This window comes from Cetorhinus maximus, chromosome 2 (genome assembly GCF_964194155.1).
Source record: "Cetorhinus maximus chromosome 2, sCetMax3.hap1.1, whole genome shotgun sequence".
Taxonomy (NCBI): domain Eukaryota; kingdom Metazoa; phylum Chordata; class Chondrichthyes; order Lamniformes; family Cetorhinidae; genus Cetorhinus; species Cetorhinus maximus.
This window is the reverse complement of record NC_135880.1, coordinates 3760231-3781611: the sequence shown is the minus strand read 5'-3', so window position 1 is coordinate 3781611 and position 21381 is coordinate 3760231. Positions and strand designations below refer to the sequence as shown.

Sequence of the window (21381 nt, the reverse complement as noted above, 5' to 3'; positions counted from 1 at the left end):
CCGTCCCCATCAAACACTCCCAGGACAGGTACAGCACGGGGTTAGATACAGAGTAAAGCTCCCTCTACACTGTCCCCATCAAACACTCCCAGGACAGGTACAGCACGGGGTTAGATACAGAGTAAAGCTCCCTCTACACTGTCCCCATCAAACACTCCCAGGACAGGTACAGCACACGGTTAGATACAGAGTAAAGCTCCCTCTACACTGTCCCCATCAAACACTCCCAGGACAGGTACAGCACGGGGTTAGATACAGAGTAAAGCTCCCTCTACACTGTCCCCATCAAACACTCCCAGGACAGGTACAGCACACGGTTAGATACAGAGTAAAGCTCCCTCTACACTGTCCCCATCAAACACTCCCAGGACAGGTACAGCATGGGGTTAGATACAGAGTAAAGCTCCCTCTACACTGTCCCCATCAAACAGTCCCAGGGCAGGTACAGCACGGGGTTAGATACAGAGTAAAGCTCCCTCTACACTGTCCCCATCAAACACTCCCAGGACAGGTACAGCACGGGGTAAGATACGTAGTAAAGCTCCCTCTACACTGTCCCCATCAAACACTCCCAGGACAGGTACAGCACGGGGTTAGATACAGAGTAAAGCTCCCTCTACACTGCCCCCATCAAACACTCCCAGGACAGGTACAGCACGGGGTTAGATACAGAGTAAAGCTCCCTCTACACTGTTCCCATCAAACACTCCCAGGACAAGTACAGCACGGGGTTAGATACAGAGTAAAGCTCCCTCTACACTGTCCCCATCAAACACTCCCAGGACAGGTACAGCACAGGGTTAGATACAGAGTAAAGCTCCCTCTACACTGTCCCCATCAAACACTCCCAGGGCAGGTACAGCACGGGGTTAGATACAGAGTAAAGCTCCCTCTACACTGTCCCCATCAAACATTCCCAGGACAGGTACAGCACGGGGTTAGATACAGAGTAAAGCTCCCTCTACACTGTCCCCATCAAACACTCCCAGGACAGGTACAGCACGGGCTTAGATACAGAGTAAAGCTCCCTCTACACTGTCCCCATCAAACACTCCCAGGACAGGTACAGCACGGGGTTAGATACAGAGTAAAGCTCCCTCTACACTGCCCCCATCAAACACTCCCAGGACAGGTACAGCACGGGGTTAGATACAGAGTAAAGCTCCCTCTACACTGTTCCCATCAAACACTCCCAGGACAGGTACAGCACGGGGTTAGATACAGAGTAAAGCTCCCTCTACACTGTCCCCATCAAACACTCCCAGGACAGGTACAGCACAGGGTTAGATACAGAGTAAAGCTCCCTCTACACTGTCCCCATCAAACACTCCCAGGGCAGGTACAGCACGGGGTTAGATACAGAGTAAAGCTCCCTCTACACTGTCCCCATCAAACATTCCCAGGACAGGTACAGCACGGGGTTAGATACAGAGTAAAGCTCCCTCTACACTGTCCCCATCAAACACTCCCAGGACAGGTACAGCACGGGGTTAGATACAAAGTAAAGCTCCCTCTACACTGTCACCATCAAACACTCCCAGGACAGGTACAGCATGGGGTTAGATACAGAGTAAAGCTCCCTCTACACTGTCCCCATCAAACACTCCCAGGACAGGTACAGCACGGGCTTAGATACAGAGTAAAGCTCCCTCTACACTGTCCCCATCAAACACTCCCAGGACAGGTACAGCACGGGGTTAGATACAGAGTAAAGCTCCCTCTACACTGCCCCCATCAAACACTCCCAGGACAGGTACAGCACGGGGTTAGATACAGAGTAAAGCTCCCTCTACACTGTTCCCATCAAACACTCCCAGGACAGGTACAGCACGGGGTTAGATACAGAGTAAAGCTCCCTCTACACTGTCCCCATCAAACACTCCCAGGACAGGTACAGCACAGGGTTAGATACAGAGTAAAGCTCCCTCTACACTGTCCCCATCAAACACTCCCAGGGCAGGTACAGCACGGGGTTAGATACAGAGTAAAGCTCCCTCTACACTGTCCCCATCAAACATTCCCAGGACAGGTACAGCACGGGGTTAGATACAGAGTAAAGCTCCCTCTACACTGTCCCCATCAAACACTCCCAGGACAGGTACAGCACGGGGTTAGATACAAAGTAAAGCTCCCTCTACACTGTCACCATCAAACACTCCCAGGACAGGTACAGCATGGGGTTAGATACAGAGTAAAGCTCCCTCTACACTGTCACCATCAAACACTCCCAGGACAGGTACAGCACGGGGTTAGATACAGAGTAAAACTCCCTTTACACTGTCCCCATCAAACATTCCCAGGACAGGTACAGCACGGGGTTAGATACAGAGTAAAGCTCCCACTACACCGTCCCCATCAAACACTCCCAGGACAGGTACAGCACGGGTTTAGATTCAGAGTAAAGCTCCCTCTACACCGTCCCCATTAAACACTCCCAGGACAGGTACAGCACGGGGTTAGATACAGAGTAAAGCTCCCTCTACACTGTCACCATCAAACACTCCCAGGACAGGTACAGCACGGGGTTAGATACAGAGTAAAGCTCCCTCTACACTGTCCCCATCAAACACTCCCAGGACAGGTACAGCACGGGCTTAGATACAGAGTAAAGCTCCCTCTACACTGTCCCCATCAAACACTCCCAGGACAGGTACAGCACGGGCTTAGATACAGAGTAAAGCTCCCTCTACACTGTCACCATCAAACACTCCCAGGACAGGTACAGCACGGGCTTAGATACAGAGTAAAGCTCCCTCTACACTGTCCCCATCAAACACTCCCAGGACAGGTACAGCACGGGCTTAGATACAGAGTAAAGCTCCCTCTACACTGTCCCCATCAAACACTCCCAGGACAGGTACAGCACGGGCTTAGATACAGAGTAAAGCTCCCTCTACACTGTCCCCATCAAACACTCCCAGGGCAGGTACAGCATGTGATTGGATATATATTGCAAGATATACACTGAATACCTGTTAGATATGTTAAATGAATGAGTTTTAGGGCTGGATGTGATTTGTATTAATGAATGTTTCTAAACACTAAGCCAGCCGCACAGTTGGTTTAATGTGTCACTCATTGCCTGTGGCGTGGAGATAAATATTTTGATTTAAATTCATTGCACCAGCAGCAGCAGCAATTCATGTGGAGGGATCAATGGACAAAGAAACATGAAAGAGAATATTGGAAATTGACAGAGAAAGGTAGAAAAATAGAAAACAAAACTCTGGGAGCACTTGGGAGGTCATGGGGAGATGGGAAGGGTTATATAAAGGGAGGGAGAGACGGAGTACCAATTTAATCTAAAAGGGAGAAACACTGTGACTGTCAGAGAGTAAAACAGAGGAAATGAGACAGGGAAATCGAGGGATAGAACAGGTAAAAGGATATAGGGGTAGAGAAATGTGTGAAGGAGAGACTGACTGAAAAAGGGGATGTAGATGAACCAACTACAGATAAGCTCCCAAGCAAAGCTATGTTCTGGAACTTTCTCTCCAACCTTGAAACGTCATTAAGCACCACAGCCTGAACCTTGTCAGGCAGACTCTGTTGTGATACTGCCGGAACAGCAGGAGACACTACACAAGCCGCTCAACTGTTCTACAAACCCACAATTTCAATATGTTCCAAACACTGACTCTCTACATTATCTACTCTTAAAGAGGTCGTATCCTTCACTCTGCCTGAGCTACACTTTATGCAAATGTATCGCGATGAGTCAAGGAGGGGGAGATGAGGCCAGACTATACACAATAACAGCATAAGAAATGGGGCAGGAGGAGACCATTCAGCCCTTCGAGCCTGCTCCATCATTCATCAAGAACCTGGCCGAACCTCTACCATAACTCCACCTTTCCAATTCATATAACCCTCAAAGCCCCAAAACCCATCACTCTCTGTCTAGAATGTATTCAACGATGGAGCACCCACAACCCTCTGGGGTAGAGAATTCCAGAGATTCACAATCATTTGAGTGAAGTAATTTCTCTTCATCTCAGTCCTGAATGATTGGCCCCTTATCCTCAGACTGTGGCCCCGGGTTTTAGATTCCACAACCAGTGGAAACAATCTCTCAGTTTCCACCCTGTCAAAACCCCCTCAGGATCTTGCAGGTTTCAATGAGATCACCTCTCATCCTTCTCCAGAGAATATAAACCCAATTTACTCAACCCCTCTGCATAGGACCAGCCCCTCATCCCAGGGACCAATCTGGTGAACCTTCTTACCATAGCCTTGTACAATGGTGGCAAAACTTCTTTATTGTTGTGCCCTAATTCACTGACCAACATGCCACTTGCCTTCCCAATCACTTGCTGCACCTACATGCTGACTTTCCCTGTGTTCCTTGCTGAGTACACTCAAGTCTCTCTGAACATCAACATTTACACACCTGCTAAAAAATATTCTGCCTTTCTATTTTTACAACCAAAGTGAATAACTTCACACTTCCCCACGTTATACTCCATCTGACACATGTTGCCCACTCACTGAACCTGTCTATATTTCTACAAACTCTCTGTGTCCTCCCCACAGCTTACCTTCCCTACCTAGCTTTGTATCATCAGCAAATGTACATACATTAATAAATCATAATTCAGTGTGTGTGTATGTACAGGGCGTGGGAATACTCAACATCGAGGTTTTGTCATTAAAAGCGGGCTCTATGAGACTAAATACATCATCTCTCCACTGAGATAGTCAGAGCAGCGAAAGTGAAACTGCAAACCCCGTGATACAAAGTTAGCTGATCTCAGTCCTCTGGGAACCAGAGTACTGGGGACTGGAACCACAGTACCACAGGATAGTACTACAAATCTCCCAAAGGTTTTCCCTCTGCTACATTAACTCACACACCACACCAATCTGTATATCAAATAACCCTGCTTCTTTCACCATTATTAACTACATCCTGATTAGCTGATCTTTTCAAACGTTTCTTAATTTTTGAGGGAAGTTTGCTTGGGGATAATGTGATGATTTCCTTTCCATTATTCCCGATGTATTTGTGTTGCTGCTATTTTCTGGTCTCAATTTCAAGGAAGATTCTGAGCTTACCTTCTTTAAATATTTAAGATCCTTTAATAAACCCTAATTCCCCCCCCCGGCCATCGGCATTCCACAGGGATTGTTCCCTCTGGGACACCCTGGTCCACTCCTCCATCACCCCCTACACCTCAACCCCCTCCCACGGCACCTTCCCATGCAACCGCAGAAGGTGCAACACCTGCCCCTTTACTTCCCCTCTCCTCACTGTCCAAGGGCCCAAACACTCCTTTCAAGTGAAGCAGCATTTCACTTGCACTTCCCTCAGTTTAGTCTACTGCATTCATTGCTCCCAATGCGGTTTCCTCTACATTGGAGAGACCAAACGCAAACTGGGTGACCGCTTTGTGGAACACCTTCGGTCTGTCCGCAAGCATTAGCCAGACCTCCCTGTCGCTTGCCATTTCAACACTCCACCCTGCTCTCATGCCCACATGTCCGTCCTTGGCCTGCTGCATTGTTCCAGTGAAGCTCAACGCAAACTGGAGGAACAGCACCTTATCTTCTGACTAGGCACTTTACAGCCTTCCGAACTGAATATTGAGTTCAACAACTTCAGACCCTGAACTCTATCATCCATTTTGATTTTTTTTGCTAAGTGACAGTCTGGATCTTATTTTTTCTTTCAGATTGAGTTGACCTTCATTTTGCTATTAACACCTACTCTGGACCAATGTTTTGTTTCCTTACTACTATCATCATCACTCCCTTGCCTTTGGTGCAATGAAATCTTTGTCATTTAATCTTCCCTGCCCTCTAAGCTATACCTGCCCCTTCAGAGAGCATAAAACCCATCCTACTCCTACCTACCTTCAGTTCTGAAGGATCATATTGGGCTCGAAACGTTAACTCTGTTTCCCTCTCCACAGATGCTGCCAGACCTGCTTAGTGAGGTCTCTGCTTAACCTGGTCTCCAGGTTCTGCAGCTTGTTGTAATTTAAAAGCATAAGAATGAAGAGTGGGACTAGGCCACATGGCCAAGTGAGCCTGCATCGCCATTCAATAAGATCATGGCTGACCTTCAAACTCAATTCCACCTTCCTCCCTGCTCACCATAATCCCTCGCTTCTCTTAGAATTCAAAAAGCTATCCATTTGCACCTTTAACATACTCAATGACCACCTGTCCACACCTCCAGAGAATTCCAAAGATTAACAACCTTCCAACTGAAGAAATTTCTCATCGGCCAGAAATGTCAACCCCTTATCCTGAGATTATCACTCCCAGGTCTCTTTATTTAAAATGGGCTGGCATTTACTTCATCTCCTGCTTGATGCTGATGTCTGGCAGGGTGAGGGGTGGTTTCCGGTAAGTGAAAGGAAGGTGCTCCTTAGACAGCACCTTCCAAACCCATGACCTCTACAATCTAGAAGGACAAGGGCAGCAGATAGATGGGAACACCACCACCTGGAAGTTCCCCTCCAAGTCACTCACCATCCTGACTTGGAAATATATCACCGTTCCTTCACTGTCGCTGGGTCAAAATCCTGGACCTCCCTCCCTAACAGCGCTGTGGGTGTACCTACACCACATGGACTGCAGTGGTTCAAGAAGGCAGCTCACCACCACCTTCTCAAGGGCAGTAAACTCTGGCCTTGCCAACAAAGCCTACATTATGAGAGTGAGCTTATTTTTAAACTCCCAGGTGTAAATGTGTGAAGAAGGGACCCTTACCTTCTCGGTGATGATGCGATTCACACATCGTTTGCCAGTTAGGGGTAAGTTACACTTGTCCAGGATCTTGTGCACTCCACCCTGCAGCAGAGACATGGTGCTTTATTTTACTATTAACACAGTCAGCAGTACACTAGTGGCTATTATATTTTACACGGGCCTCCCACTGATTGGTTTGGCACTATTCAGGTACAATTCTCCGTCTCAGAGGCTGCAACAAGGTGCGAGCATTCAGGCCAGGTCCTACCCCGTACAACTGGTGCCAAATACTAGTCAGGAAACCTCTCGCCAGAGAGATCTTCCTGCACCTTCTTCGCAAAGGACTCCTCACGGCTACTCCCTTGTAATTCCAATCAGGGTGTTGTCCTCAGTCCGATTCCCAAGGAAGGGATATGGGTGGTGAGGTGGCCTCCATAAAACGTTCCGGTTCCACTGGGCCTTTCAACAGAAGATGCTGTGTTAATCTCCCGGCTGCTGCAGAGGACTCCTCGGTCATTGCAGCCAGAGTGTGGGAGCTAAATTCAATAAAAACCCCAACCGGTTCACAAGTGTCTTTCACAGGAGGAAACCTGTCATCTTTACCGGCCTATACGTGACTCCAGACCTATATCTTAACTGCTCTCTGAACTGGTCTAAAAACCAGTGTGATTAAGGATGGGAAATAAACGCTGGTCTTGACCGCAACGCCCACAACCAGGGGCTGACCGGACAATCTTGAGAATATCTCTCTCAGGGTCAATCAGGCCGACTTCAGCCGTTAGGCCCCTGCTGGTGTAACACTCCAGCACTCGAGGGACAGTGATGGGCATCCTCCCTATCTCTCCCCCTCCCCCCACCCCAAACCCCGCCCCCTCCCCCAGACAAACTGTTTGCATTGCCTTAGCAGAGTGCTCCATGGTAACCACCACTTTCGTGTCTGCACTGGCCACCAGGTCCATGGCTCCACCCATTCCTTTCACCATCTTACCCTGGAAGAGAGAAGAGAGATCACTTTAGACATGGCAGTGGGAGCAGAGGGCCAGAAACCACCACAATAACCCCCACTCCACCTGGGGGGTACGATGGCAGGTGTGTCATCGGGGCTCAATCCGCATATTCAAAGCAGAATTCTGACCGCAGTGCCCACAACCAGGGGCTGGTGAAGCAATCTTGAGAATATCTCCCTCAGGGTCAACCAGGTCCCTGCTGGTGTAACACAATAACTCAGCAAGGCCCAGCACTCGAGGGACAGTGAAGATACGAAGCTTAGGATTGTTGTAAAGTGTGAGGAGGACAGTGTAGAACTTCAAAAGGACATAGACAAGTTGGTGGGGTGGGCAGATAGGTGACAGATAAAGTTCAATGTGGAGAAATGTGAGGTGTTGCAGCTTGGTAGGAAGAACATGGACAGACAATATAAAATAAGGGGTGAGATTTTGAAGGGGGTGCAGGAGCAGAAAGACCTGGGTGTATATGTTCATAGATCATTGAAGGTGGCAGGACAGGTGGAGACAGTGGTTAATAACCATATAGTATCCTGGGCTTTATTAATACGGACAGAGTACAAGAGCAGGGAAGTCATGCTGAATTTATATAAGACACTGGTTAAACCTCAGCTGGAATATTGTGTACAGTTCTGGGCACCACATTATAGGAAGGATATGAACACATTGGAGAGAGTGCAGGAGAGGTTTACAAGAATGGTCCCAGGGATGAGAAACTTCAGCTATGAGGATAGATTGGGGAGGTTGGGACTGTTCTCCTTGGAGAGGAGAAAGCTGAGAGGAGATTTGATAGAGATGTTCAAAATCACAAGGAAGCCAGACAGAGTAGATAGGGAGAAGCTGTTCCCGCTCGTAAAAAGCTCAAGAACCAGGGGGCACAGATTTAAAGTGATTTGCAAAAGAAGTAAGTGTGAGGTGAGAAAAATCTTTTTCACACGAGTGGTTCGGGTCTGGAATGCACGACCTGGAAGTGTGGTGGAGGCAGGTTCAACCGAGGCATTCAGGAGGACATTAGATGATTATTTGAATAGAAACAATGTGCAGGAGTACGGGGAAAAGGCAGGGCAATGGCACTAGATCATAATGCTCATTTGGAGAGCTAGTGCAGACACGATGGGCCGAATGGCCTCCTTCTGTGCTGTTAAAATTCTGTGACTTTTTCCAGGCCTCCTGCTCACTAACTAAAACGGAGGTTCCACTCAGAGCCTGTGTGAAGGGCAGTGCAATGCCAGGGTACTGAGGGGGGCGGTGGTGGGGGATACTGGGGGGGTGCAGGGTGTATGAACTGCCGGCCGGGTCGCTCCCCACTGGGCAGCAGTGATTAGAACCGGACTTTCCTCGAGAGTCTCAGCAGGGCAAAAAAATAACAAACTCTAAAAATAAATTGATGATATGGAACGTTAAAAGAAACAATGACCTTGAGAACACTACCAACAAATCACATGTCTGAGAGTTACAGACTCCAGGCAGCGTGACCAGCTGCTACACAACTCAGTGTCTAACAGAATGGAAAAAAAAGCTCCAGGCAGTGCCAGCAGACTGAACAATCGCTGGTTAATTGCTGACGCATTAAAGGAGAACAAATGTCTTCCTGAATCAATGCCCAATTACAAACAAATCTAAAAGTAGCTATCTGCACAATGCCTGGCATCTGCCTACCCCTCGGGGAGGTATCTTTATTTACATTCATTCACGGGTTGTGGGCGCCAATGGCCGGGCCAGCATTTATTGCCCATCCTTAATTGCCCTTGAGAAGGTGAAGTTGAGCCACCTTCTTGAGCCACTGCAGTCCCTGTGATGCAGGAACACCCACAGTGCTGTTAGGGAGGGAGTTCCAGGATATGGATCTACACAATGACTGCCAGTGATTCCCTGTCCACCCAGGGGGATATCTGCACAGTGACTGCCAGTGATTCCCTGTCCACCCAGGGGGATATCTGCACAGTAACTGCCAGTGATTCCCTGTCCACTCAGGGGGATATCTGAACAGTGACTGCCAGTGATTCCCTGTCCACTCAGGGAGATATCTGCACAATGACTGCCAGTGATTCCCTGTCCACTCAGGGGGATATCTGCACAGTGACTGCCAGTGATTCCCTGTCCACCCAGGGAGATATCTGCACAGTGACTGCCAGTGATTCCCTGTCCACCCAGGGAGATATCTACACAATGATTGCCAGTGATTCCCTGTCCACTCAGGGGGATATCTGCACAGTGACTGCCAGTGATTCCCTGTCCACTCAGGGAGATATCTGCACAGTGACTGCCAGTGATTCCCTGTCCACTCAGGGGGATATCTGCACAGTGACTGCCAGTGATTCCCTGTGCCCTTCAGGGAGATATCTGCACAGTGACTGCCAGTGATTCCCTGTCCACCCATGGAGATATCTGCACAGTGACTGCCAGTGATTCCCTGTCCACCCAGGGAGATATCTGCACAGTGACTGCCAGTGATTCCCTGTCCACCCAGGGAGATATCTGCACAATGATTGCCAGTGATTCCTTTCACCCTAACAGGGATTACAACAACTTCTTGCTGTTGTAAGAACATCGCAAGGTCTTTCAGAGCAGCGCGATAAAACAAACAGTGTCACTGAGCTCCAGAAAGATACATTAGGACAGGCCTAGTCAAAGGGGCAGGGTTTAAGGATCATCTTAAAAGTGAGCAAAGACAGGTAAGGTAGTGAGGTGGTGAGGTTGGAGGGTGAGGGGCCTAGGTAGCTAAAGGCACACCTGTAACTGGTGGGGGAATTCAATTCTCAACAGTCTCACAAAGCCAGGATTAGAGGAACGCAGATATCACAACAGGAATGCAGGGTACACGAGGTTGTATCGATAGGGAGGGCAGAGGCCACAGCAGGATTTGCAAACAAGAAGGAGGATTTGGAGACGAAAGTGCTGATTAACCAGAACCCCACACCGGGTGAGCAGCAATTGAGGGTAATGGTGCACGGGGCTCGGACCGAGGAAGCAGAGGGCAGCAGAGTCCTGATGGTCTCGGGGGTTGGAATGTGGGAGGCCGGCCAGGAGTGCGTTGGGATAGTCGAGACCAGAGGTAATGAAGGAATGAGTGAGGGTTTCAGCAGTCGATGAGCTGAGGCAAGAGGGAATGCCGGCGATGTTACCGAGGTGGAAATAGGCGGAACTTAGTGATGCTGCAGACATGAGGTCAGAAGCTTATTTCAGGATCAAACATGACGTGTTTGTGAACAGTTCAGTTCGGCCTCAGAACAGAACAGGGTTGAAGTCAGCGTCTTGTGAACAGGGTTGGTGGCGGGTACCACAGGTGGAGGGCTGAATTTTTCTGGCGCCTGGAAGCGGGGTTGGAGGTTGGGGGGAATGAGTACGGGAGCCTCATCAGGATGAATCCCCGCTGCATTCCCACTTCTCAGGGACATTCCCAGGGCAGGCTGGGAGCAAGGGGGTCCGCCCTACCCACGGAAATCAGCAACCAATTACTGCAATTCGGACTCCACCTCGGGGCCATTTAGTGACGGTGCTGGTGTTTTACCGATGCCGGGGTGGATCCTGGTGAGTGCGGAGGCTGCCGACTCAATCGCGGTGCCCTCCTGTTGGCAGGTCAGGATGCCATCAGAGCCGGAGGCTCCACATGCCAACAACGGGCCATGGGAACAAAAGGCCACAGTCCATGAATGGTCAGATGGAGGGGGTTTCCCCTCTAACCCAATGGTCGGCCCAGCCTCACTCCTCATTCATTAATCACCTCCACACAGCCAGAGGGTGCCACCATGTGGAGGTGGCGCAGGCGGCCGGTCTGGGCAGTGACCACCTTTCCCAGTGCGGCTGCCAGCCTGACATCATACCCGGCCCTCCGATTGGACCTGCAGTCTCAGGGGTCCGCCCACCATCCCTAATAGGCAGCCTCCTCATTGGCTGCCTCCTGGAAGGTTGGGGAGGGCGGCACATGGTCAACATTTACAGATCCCCCTGAACGCCCCACATCAGGGTCCCGACGCCCAAAGGAAAATCCATGCCAGTCATATAAAATGAGAAAACAGATCCCCGACTGACACTTTGCTACCGACATCTCGCGGTTTATACCGGTCTCGGATTAAAGGCACCCAACCACTGCTCGATCAGTGCGACTACAAACCCCACGAACAACCCGTAATACCTGTAACTAGTTTCAAAGGCAGCAAAATATCAAACAATGACAGAATATGTTGAACAGCTGCCAAAACTATGTCGAAGGGACCTCACTCACCGGAATCATCCAATTGGCCAAATCACCAAACTTCGAAACCTGCATTCCACCCAGCATCGTCATATTCACGTGTCCCCTGCAGGAAAGGATTCACAGAGCACACAGACAACAATTTAATTGAGAAAATCACCTTTCAAATCAGCTCCTCACAACAACAAGGAAGTTTACTATTACTGCACGTACAGCACGGGGTTAGATACAGAGTAAAGCTCCCACTACACTGTCCCTATCAAACACTCCCAGGACAGGAACAGCACGGTTTAAGATGCACAGTAAAGCTCCCTCTACACTGTCCCCATCAAATAGTCCTAGGGCAGGTACAGCACAGGGTTAGATACAAAGTAAAGCTCCCTCGACACTGTCCTCATCAAACACTCCCAGGACAGGTACAACACGGGGTTAGATACAGAGTAAAGCTCCCTCTACACTGTCCCCATCAAACACTCCCGGGGCAGGTACAGCACGGGGTTAGATACAGAGTAAAGCTCCCTCTACACTGTCCCCATCAAACACTCCCAGGACAGGTACAGCATGGGGTTAGATACAGAGTAAAGCTCCCGCTACACTGTCCCCATCAAACACTACCAGGACAGGTACAGCACGGGGCTAGATACAGAGTAAAGCTCCCTCTACACCGTCCCCATCAAACACTCCCAGGACAGGTACAGCACGGGGTTAGATACAGAGTAAAGCTCCCTCTACACTGTCCCCATCAAACACTCCCAGGGCAGGTACAGCACTAACTATGGTTCTGTTCTCCGACAGGATTTCCGCCTGTCTCTTCTGCCCTGTTCACCTTCATTGCTTTCCATTTCTCTCCTGGTGTTTGACAAGGTGTTTACTAAAACCCGCTTTCACAGCCATATTTCCTTTCTCAGTGACTGTCTCCGTCTCCAACTCACCCCACGTGGATTTCAACTGAAATTCCATCCCTCTTGTTTCGAACCCACCCAGGATTACAGGTATCTCCGGGACATAAAACGTTTCTCGGACTGCTGTTCCCGTCGCATTCTGAGATCCACACTCAGTCCATGCGCCGCCATATGAACACACGCGACCTCTCCCTCCAGCAGCACCGCCGCACCCTTTTTCAAAGCTGCGCGTGCCCCCAGTTTCATTTTATTCTTCGTCTCATCCGACGCCTCAACAAGAAACTTTTTCTCTTTCTCTCAAGTGCTAAGGAACGCAAGCTCCAACAACTCATCGACACCAACACCCATCTGGGACCCTCCACCCCTGCTTGTCCCTCTGTCCCCACCCCATCTTCCAATCCCAGCCCCAGCCGTGTATTCACTATACCCCCTGACCTTCCCCTCTCTGATGCTGAACGTTCAGTGCTCAGCAAAGGACCTAGTTTCATACCCTTACGCCCTCATCTCAATGAATTTCGGGCTCAACACGATGCTGAACTCTTCTTCCGCCGTCTTCGTCTCCGTGCTCACTTTGGGCAGGAGTCCTCTCCCCGTTCAACGGATCCTTTTACCCACCTCCAATATTCTCCCTCCACCTGGACCCCTCCCTCTGGATTCTTACCTTCTCTTGATCTTTTCATCGAGAACTGTCGGCGTGACATTAGCCGTCTCAATTTCTCTGCTCCTCTCACCCATTCTAATCTGTCTCTCTCTGAACTTGCTGCACTCCATTCTCTCAGGTCCAACCCCAACATTGTCATCAAACCCGCTGACAAGGGTGGTGCTGTTGTTGTCTGGCGCACTGACCTCTACCTCGCGGAGGCTGAGCGTCAACTCGCAGACACTTCCTCCTACCTCCCCCTGGACCATGACCCCATCACTGAACATCAAGCCATTGTTTCCAGGACTGTCACTGACCTCATCTCCTCTGGAGATCTTCCTCCCACAGCTTCCAACTTGATAGTCGCCCAACCTCGGACGGCCCGCTTCTACCTCCTACCCAAAATCCACAAACAGAACTGTCCTGGCAGACCGATCGTGTCAGCCTGTTCCTGCCCCACGGAACTCATTTCTCGTTATCTTGAATCCCTTCTCTCTCCCCTTGTCCAGTCCCTTCCCACCTACATCCGTGATTCCTCTGACACCTTACGTCACATCAACAATTTCCAGTTCCCTTGCCCCAACCGCTTCCTCTTCACCATGGACGTCCAATCCCTCTACACCTCCATCCCCCACCAGGATGGTCTGAGGGCCCTTAGCTTCTTCCTTGAACAGAGGCCCCAACAATCCCCATCCACCACTACTCTCCTCCGTCTGGCTGAACTTGTTCTCACACTGAACAATTTCTCCTTTAACTCCTCTCACTTCCTCCAAATAAAAGGTGTGGCTATGGGTACCCGCATGGGCCCCAGTTATGCCTGTCTCTTTATGGGGTATGTGGAACATTCCTTGTTCCAGTCCTACTCCGGCCCCCTCCCACAACTCTTTCTCCGGTACATCGATGATTACTTCGGTGCTGCTTCATGCTCTCGTCGGGACCTGGAAAAATTTATTAATTTCGCTTCCAATCTTCACCCCTCCATCATTTTCACATGGTCCATCTCTGACACTTCTCTTCCCTTCCTTGACCTCTCTGTCTCAATTTCTGATGATAGACTGTCCACCAATATCCACTACAAGCCTACCGACTCCCACAGCTACCTCGACTACAGCTCCTCACACCCCGCTTCCTGTAAGGACTCCATCCCATTCTCTCAGTTCCTTCGCCTCCATCGCATCTGTTCTGATGATGTTACCTTCAAAAACAGCTCCTCTGACATGTCCTCCTTCTTCCTTAACCGAGGTTTTCCACCCACGGTCGTTGACAGGGCCCTCAACCATGTCCGGCCCATATCGCGCGCATCCTCCCTCACGCCTTCTCCTCCTTCCCAGAAACATGATAGGGTCCCCCTTGTCCTCACTTATCACCCCACCAGCCTCCGCATTCGAAGGATCATCCTCCGCCATTTCCGCCAACTCCAGCATGATGCCACCACCAAACACATCTTCCCTTCACCCCCCTGACGGCATTCCGTAGGGATCGTTCCCTCCGGGACACCCTGGTCCACTCCTCCATCACCCCCTACTCCTCAACCCCCACCTATGGCACCTCCCCATGCCCACGCAGAAGATGCAACACCTTCCCCTTCACTTCCTCTCTCCTCACCGTCCAAGGGCCCAAACACTCCTTTCAAGTGAAGCAGCATTTCACTTGCATTTCCCCTAACTTAGTCTACTGCATTCGTGGCTCCCAATGCGGTCTCCTTTACATCGGAGAGACCAAACGCAAACTGGGCGACCGCTTTGCAGAACACCTGCGGTCTATCCGCAAGAAAGACCCAAACCTCCCTGTCGCTTGCCATTTTAACACTCCACCCTGCTCTCTTGCCCACATGTCTGTCCTTGGCTTGCTGCATTGTTCCAGTGAAGCCCAACGCAAACTGGAGGAACAGCACCTCATCTTCCGACTAGGCACTTTACAGCCTTCCGGGCTGAATATTGAATTCAACAACTTTAGATCTTAAACTCCCCCTCCCCCCGTCCCCACCCCATTTCTTCCCCCTCCCTTTTTTTTCAATAATTTATATAGGTTCTTCTTTTCCATCATATTTCCATTATTTTTAAATCTAAAACTAAAACTTTGTTAGTCTTTCCACCCCACCCCCACTAAAGCTGTACCTTGAGTATCCTGTCTTCCATTCTTAATTAGCACTTTTCTCAGACAATATCACCACCTTCAACACCTCTTTGATCCTTTTGTCTGTGACATCTTTTGATTATCTGCTCCTATCACTGCTTGCTTATCCCTACAACCACCCCACCCTCAACTTCTCTCTCCCACCGCCCCCCACCTTAGACCAGCTGAAATTTCACCTTTCTCCTAACTATACTCAGTTCTGCCGAAGGGTCATGAAGACTCGAAACGTTAATTGATTTCTTCACCACCGATGCTGCCAGAACTGCTGAGTTTTTCAAGGTAATTCTGTTTTTGTTCAGGTACAGCACCAGTTAGATACAGAGTAAAGCTCCCTCTACACTGTCCCAATCAAACACTCCCAGGACAGGTACAGCACGGGGTTAGATACAGAGTAAAGCTCCCTCTACACTGTCCCCATCAAACACTCCCAGGACAGGTACAGCACCAGTTAGATACAGAGTAAAGCTCCCTCTACACTGTCCCCATCAAACACTCCCAGGACAGGTACAGCATGGGGTTAGATACAGAGTAAAGCTCCCTCTACACTGTCCCCATCAAACACTCCCAGGACAGGAACAGCATGGGGTCAGATACAGCGTAAAGCTCCCTCTACATCGTCCCCTTCAAACACTCCCAGGACAGGTACAGCAGGGGGTTAGATACAGAGTAAAACTCCCTCTACACTGTCCCCATCAAACACTCCCAGGGCAGGTACAGCACTGGTTAGATACAGAGTAAAGCTCCCTCTACACTGTCCCCATCAAACACTCCCAGGTCAGGTACAGCACGGGGTTAGATAGAGAGTAAGGCTCCCTCTACACTGTCCCCATCAAATACTCCCAGTGCAGAAATAGCACGGTCTTAGATACACAGTAAAGCTCCCTCTACACTGTCCCCATCAAACACTCCCAGGACAGGGACAGCACGGGGTTAGATACAGTGTAAAGCTCCCTCTACACTGTCCCCATCAAACACTCCCACGACAGGTACAGCATGGGGTTAGATCCAGGGTAACGCTCCCGCTACACTGTCCCCATCAAACACTAACAGGACAGGTACAGCAAGGGGTTAGATACAGAGTAAGGCTCCCTCTACACTGTCCCCATCAAACACCCCCAGCACAGGTACAGCACGGGGTTAGATACAGAGTAAAGCTCCCTCTACACTGTCCCCATCAAACACTCCCAGGGCAGGTACAGCACAGGGTTAGATACAGTGTAAAGCTCCCTCTACACTGTTCCCATCAAACACTGCCAGGACAGTTACAGCACGGGGTTAGATGCAGAGTAAAGCACCCTCTACACTGTCCCCATCAAATAGTCCCAGGGCACGTACAGCACGGGGTTAAATTCAGAGTAAAGCTCCCTCTACACTGTCCCCATCACTCCTAGGGCAGGTACAGCATGGGGTTAGACACAAAGTAAAGCTCCCTCTACACTGTCCCCATCAAACACTCCCAGGACAGGTACAGCACCGGTTAGACACAAAGTAAAGCTCCCTCTACACTGTCCCCATCAAACACTCCCAGGACAGGTACAGCACCGGTTAGATACAGAGTAAAGCTCCCTCTACACTGTCCCCATCAAACACTCCCAGGACAGGTACAGCACCGGTTAGATACAGAGTAAAGCTCCCTCTACACTGTCCCCATCAAACACTCGCAGGACAGGAACAGCACGGGGTTAGATACAGAGTAAAGCTCCCTCTACACTGTCCCCATCAAACACTCCCAGGACAGGTACAGCACGGGGTTAGATAGAGAGTAAAGCTCCCTCTACACTGTCTCCATCACTCCCAGGGCAAGTATAGCATGGGGTTAAATACAGAGTAAAGCTCCCTCTACACTGTCCCCATCAAACACTCCCAGGGCAGGTACAGCACCGGTTAGATACAGAGTAAAGCTCCCTCTACACTGTCCCCATCAAACACTCCCAGGTCAGGTACAGCACGGGGTTAGATAGAGAGTAAAGCTCCCTCTACACTGTCCCCATCAAATACTCCCAGTGCAGAAATAGCACGGTCTTAGTTACACAGTAAAGCTCCCTCTACACTGTCCCCATCAAACACTCCCAGGACAAAGACAGCACGGGCTTAGATACAGTGTAAAGCTCCCTCTACACTGTCCCCATCAAACACTCCCACGACAGGTACAGCATGGGGTTAGATCCAGGGTAACGCTCCCGCTACACTGTCCCCATCAAACACTAACAGGACAGGCACAGCAAGGGGTTAGATACAGAGTAAGGCTCCCTCTACACTGTCCCCATCAAACACTCCCAGGACAGGGACAGCACGGGGTAAGATACAGAGTAAAGCTCCCTCTACACTCTTCCCATCAAACACTGCCAGGACAGTTACAGCACGGGGTTAGTTACAGAGTAAAGCTCCCTCTACACTGTCCCCATGAAACACTCCCAAGGTAGGTACAGCACAGGGTTAGATACAGCGTAAAGCTCCCTCTACACTGTTCCCATCAAACACTGCCAGGACAGTTACAGCACGGGGTTAGATACAGAGTAATGCTCCCTCTACACTGTCCCCATCAAACACTCCCAGGACAGGTACAGCACCGGGTTAGATACAGAGTAAACTCCCTCTACACTGTCCCCATCAAACACTCGCAGGACAGGAACAGCACGGGGTTAGATACAGAGTAAAGCTCATTCGCCATTGTCCCCATCAAACACTCCCAGGACAGGTTAAGCATGAGGTTAGATACAGAGTAAAGCTCCCTCTACACTGTCCCCATCAAACACTCCCAGGACAGGTACAGCATGGGGTTAGATACAGAGTAAAGCTCCCTCTACACTGTCCCCATCAAACACTCCCAGGACAGGAACAGCATGGGGTCAGATACAGCGTAAAGCTCCCTCTACATCGTCCCCTTCAAACACTCCCAGGACAGGTACAGCAGGGGGTTAGATACAGAGTAAAACTCCCTCTACACTGTCCCCATCAAACACTCCCAGGGCAGGTACAGCACTGGTTAGATACAGAGTAAAGCTCCCTCTACACTGTCCCCATCAAACACTCCCAGGTCAGGTACAGCACGGGGTTAGATAGAGAGTAAGGCTCCCTCTACACTGTCCCCATCAAATACTCCCAGTGCAGAAATAGCACGGTCTTAGATACACAGTAAAGCTCCCTCTACACTGTCCCCATCAAACACTCCCAGGACAGGGACAGCACGGGGTTAGATACAGTGTAAAGCTCCCTCTACACTGTCCCCATCAAACACTCCCACGACAGGTACAGCATGGGGTTAGATCCAGGGTAACGCTCCCGCTACACTGTCCCCATCAAACACTAACAGGACAGGTACAGCAAGGGGTTAGATACAGAGTAAGGCTCCCTCTACACTGTCCCCATCAAACACCCCCAGCACAGGTACAGCACGGGGTTAGATACAGAGTAAAGCTCCCTCTACACTGTCCCCATCAAACACTCCCAGGGCAGGTACAGCACAGGGTTAGATACAGTGTAAAGCTCCCTCTACACTGTTCCCATCAAACACTGCCAGGACAGTTACAGCACGGGGTTAGATGCAGAGTAAAGCTCCCTCTACACTGTCCCCATCAAATAGTCCCAGGGCACGTACAGCACGGGGTTAAATTCAGAGTAAAGCTCCCTCTACACTGTCCCCATCACTCCTAGGGCAGGTACAGCATGGGGTTAGACACAAAGTAAAGCTCCCTCTACACTGTCCCCATCAAACACTCCCAGGACAGGTACAGCACCGGTTGGACACAAAGTAAAGCTCCCTCTACACTGTCCCCATCAAACACTCCCAGGACAGGTACAGCACCGGTTAGATACAGAGTAAAGCTCCCTCTACACTGTCCCCATCAAACACTCCCAGGACAGGTACAGCACCGGTTAGATACAGAGTAAAGCTCCCTCTACACTGTCCCCATCAAACACTCGCAGGACAGGAACAGCACGGGGTTAGATACAGAGTAAAGCTCCCTCTACACTGTCCCCATCAAACACTCCCAGGACAGGTACAGCACGGGGTTAGATAGAGAGTAAAGCTCCCTCTACACTGTCTCCATCACTCCCAGGGCAAGTATAGCATGGGGTTAAATACAGAGTAAAGCTCCCTCTACACTGTCCCCTTCAAACACTCCCAGGGCAGGTACAGCACCGGTTAGATACAGAGTAAAGCTCCCTCTACACTGTCCCCATCAAACACTCCCAGGTCAGGTACAGCACGGGGTTAGATAGAGAGTAAAGCTCCCTCTACACTGTCCCCATCAAATACTCCCAGTGCAGAAATAGCACGGTCTTAGTTACACAGTAAAGCTCCCTCTACACTGTCCCCATCAAACACTCCCAGGACAAAGACAGCACGGGCTTAGATACAGTGTAAAGCTCCCTCTACACTGTCCCCATCAAACACTCCCACGACAGGTACAGCATGGGGTTAGATCCAGGGTAACGCTCCCGCTACACTGTCCCCATCAAACACTAACAGGACAGGTACAGCAAGGGGTTAGATACAGAGTAAGGCTCCCTCTACACTGTCCCCATCAAACACTCCCAGGACAGGGACAGCACGGGGTAAGATACAGAGTAAAGCTCCCTCTACACTGTTCCCATCAAACACTGCCAGGACAGTTACAGCACGGGGTTAGTTACAGAGTAAAGCTCCCTCTACACTGTCCCCATCAAACACTCCCAAGGTAGGTACAGCACAGGGTTAGATACAGCGTAAAGCTCCCTCTACACTGTTCCCATAAAAAACACTGCCAGGACAGTTACAGCACGGGGTTAGATACAGAGTAATGCTCCCTCTACACTGTCCCCATCAAACACTCCCAGGACAGGTACAGCACCGGGTTAGATACAGAGTAAACTCCCTCTACACTGTCCCCATCAAACACTCGCAGGACAGGAACAGCACGGGGTTAGATACAGAGTAAAGCTCATTCGCCATTGTCCCCATCAAACACTCCCAGGACAGGTTAAGCATGAGGTTAGATACAGAGTAAAGCTCCCTCTACACTGTCCCCATCAAACACTCCCAGGACAGGTACAGCATGGGGTTAGATACAGAGTAAAGCTCCCTCTACACTGTCCCCATCAAACACTCCCAGGACAGGAACAGCATGGGGTCAGATACAGAGTAAAGCTCCCTCTACACCGTCCCCTTCAAACACTCCCAGGACAGGTACAGCAGGGGGTTAGATACAGAGTAAAACTCCCTCTACACTGTCCCCATCAAACACTCCCAGGGCAGGTACAGCACTGGTTAGATACAGAGTAAAGCTCCCTCTACACTGTCCCCATCAAACACTCCCAGGTCAGGTACAGCACGGGGTTAGATAGAGAGTAAGGCTCCCTCTACACTGTCCCCATCAAATACTCCCAGTGCAGAAATAGCACGGTCTTAGATGCACAGTAAAGCTCCCTCTACACTGTCCCCATCAAACACTCCCAGGACAGGGACAGCACGGGGTTAGATACAGTGTAAAGCTCCCTCTACACTGTCCCCATCAAACACTCCCACGAGAGGTACAGCATGGGGTTAGATCCAGGGTAACGCTCCCGCTACACTGTCCCCATCAAACACTAACAGGACAGGTACAGCAAGGGGTTAGATACAGAGTAAGGCTCCCTCTACACTGTCCCCATCAAACACCCCCAGCACAGGTACAGCACGGGGTTAGATACAGAGTAAAGCTCCCTCTACACTGTCCCCATCAAACACTCCCAGGGCAGGTACAGCACAGGGTTAGATACAGTGTAAAGCTCCCTCTACACTGTTCCCATCAAACACTGCCAGGACAGTTACAGCACGGGGTTAGA

The 21381-nt window shown here is 50.2% G+C and overlaps 1 protein-coding gene across 1 annotated transcript in view; it reads right to left on the bottom strand.

Annotated features, from left to right (window-relative positions):
• oxct1a (3-oxoacid CoA transferase 1a) overlaps positions 1-21381 on the bottom strand; it is a 105069-nt gene that overhangs the window by 5605 nt on the left and 78083 nt on the right. Inside the window, exons 13-15 of the mRNA XM_078560209.1 lie at positions 11926-12001; positions 7596-7685; positions 6718-6798 (exon numbers count right to left, since the gene is read on the bottom strand). Of these exons, the coding sequence (XP_078416335.1) occupies positions 6718-6798; positions 7596-7685; positions 11926-12001 (247 nt within the window). The remainder of the gene's footprint in view (positions 1-6717; positions 6799-7595; positions 7686-11925; positions 12002-21381) is intronic.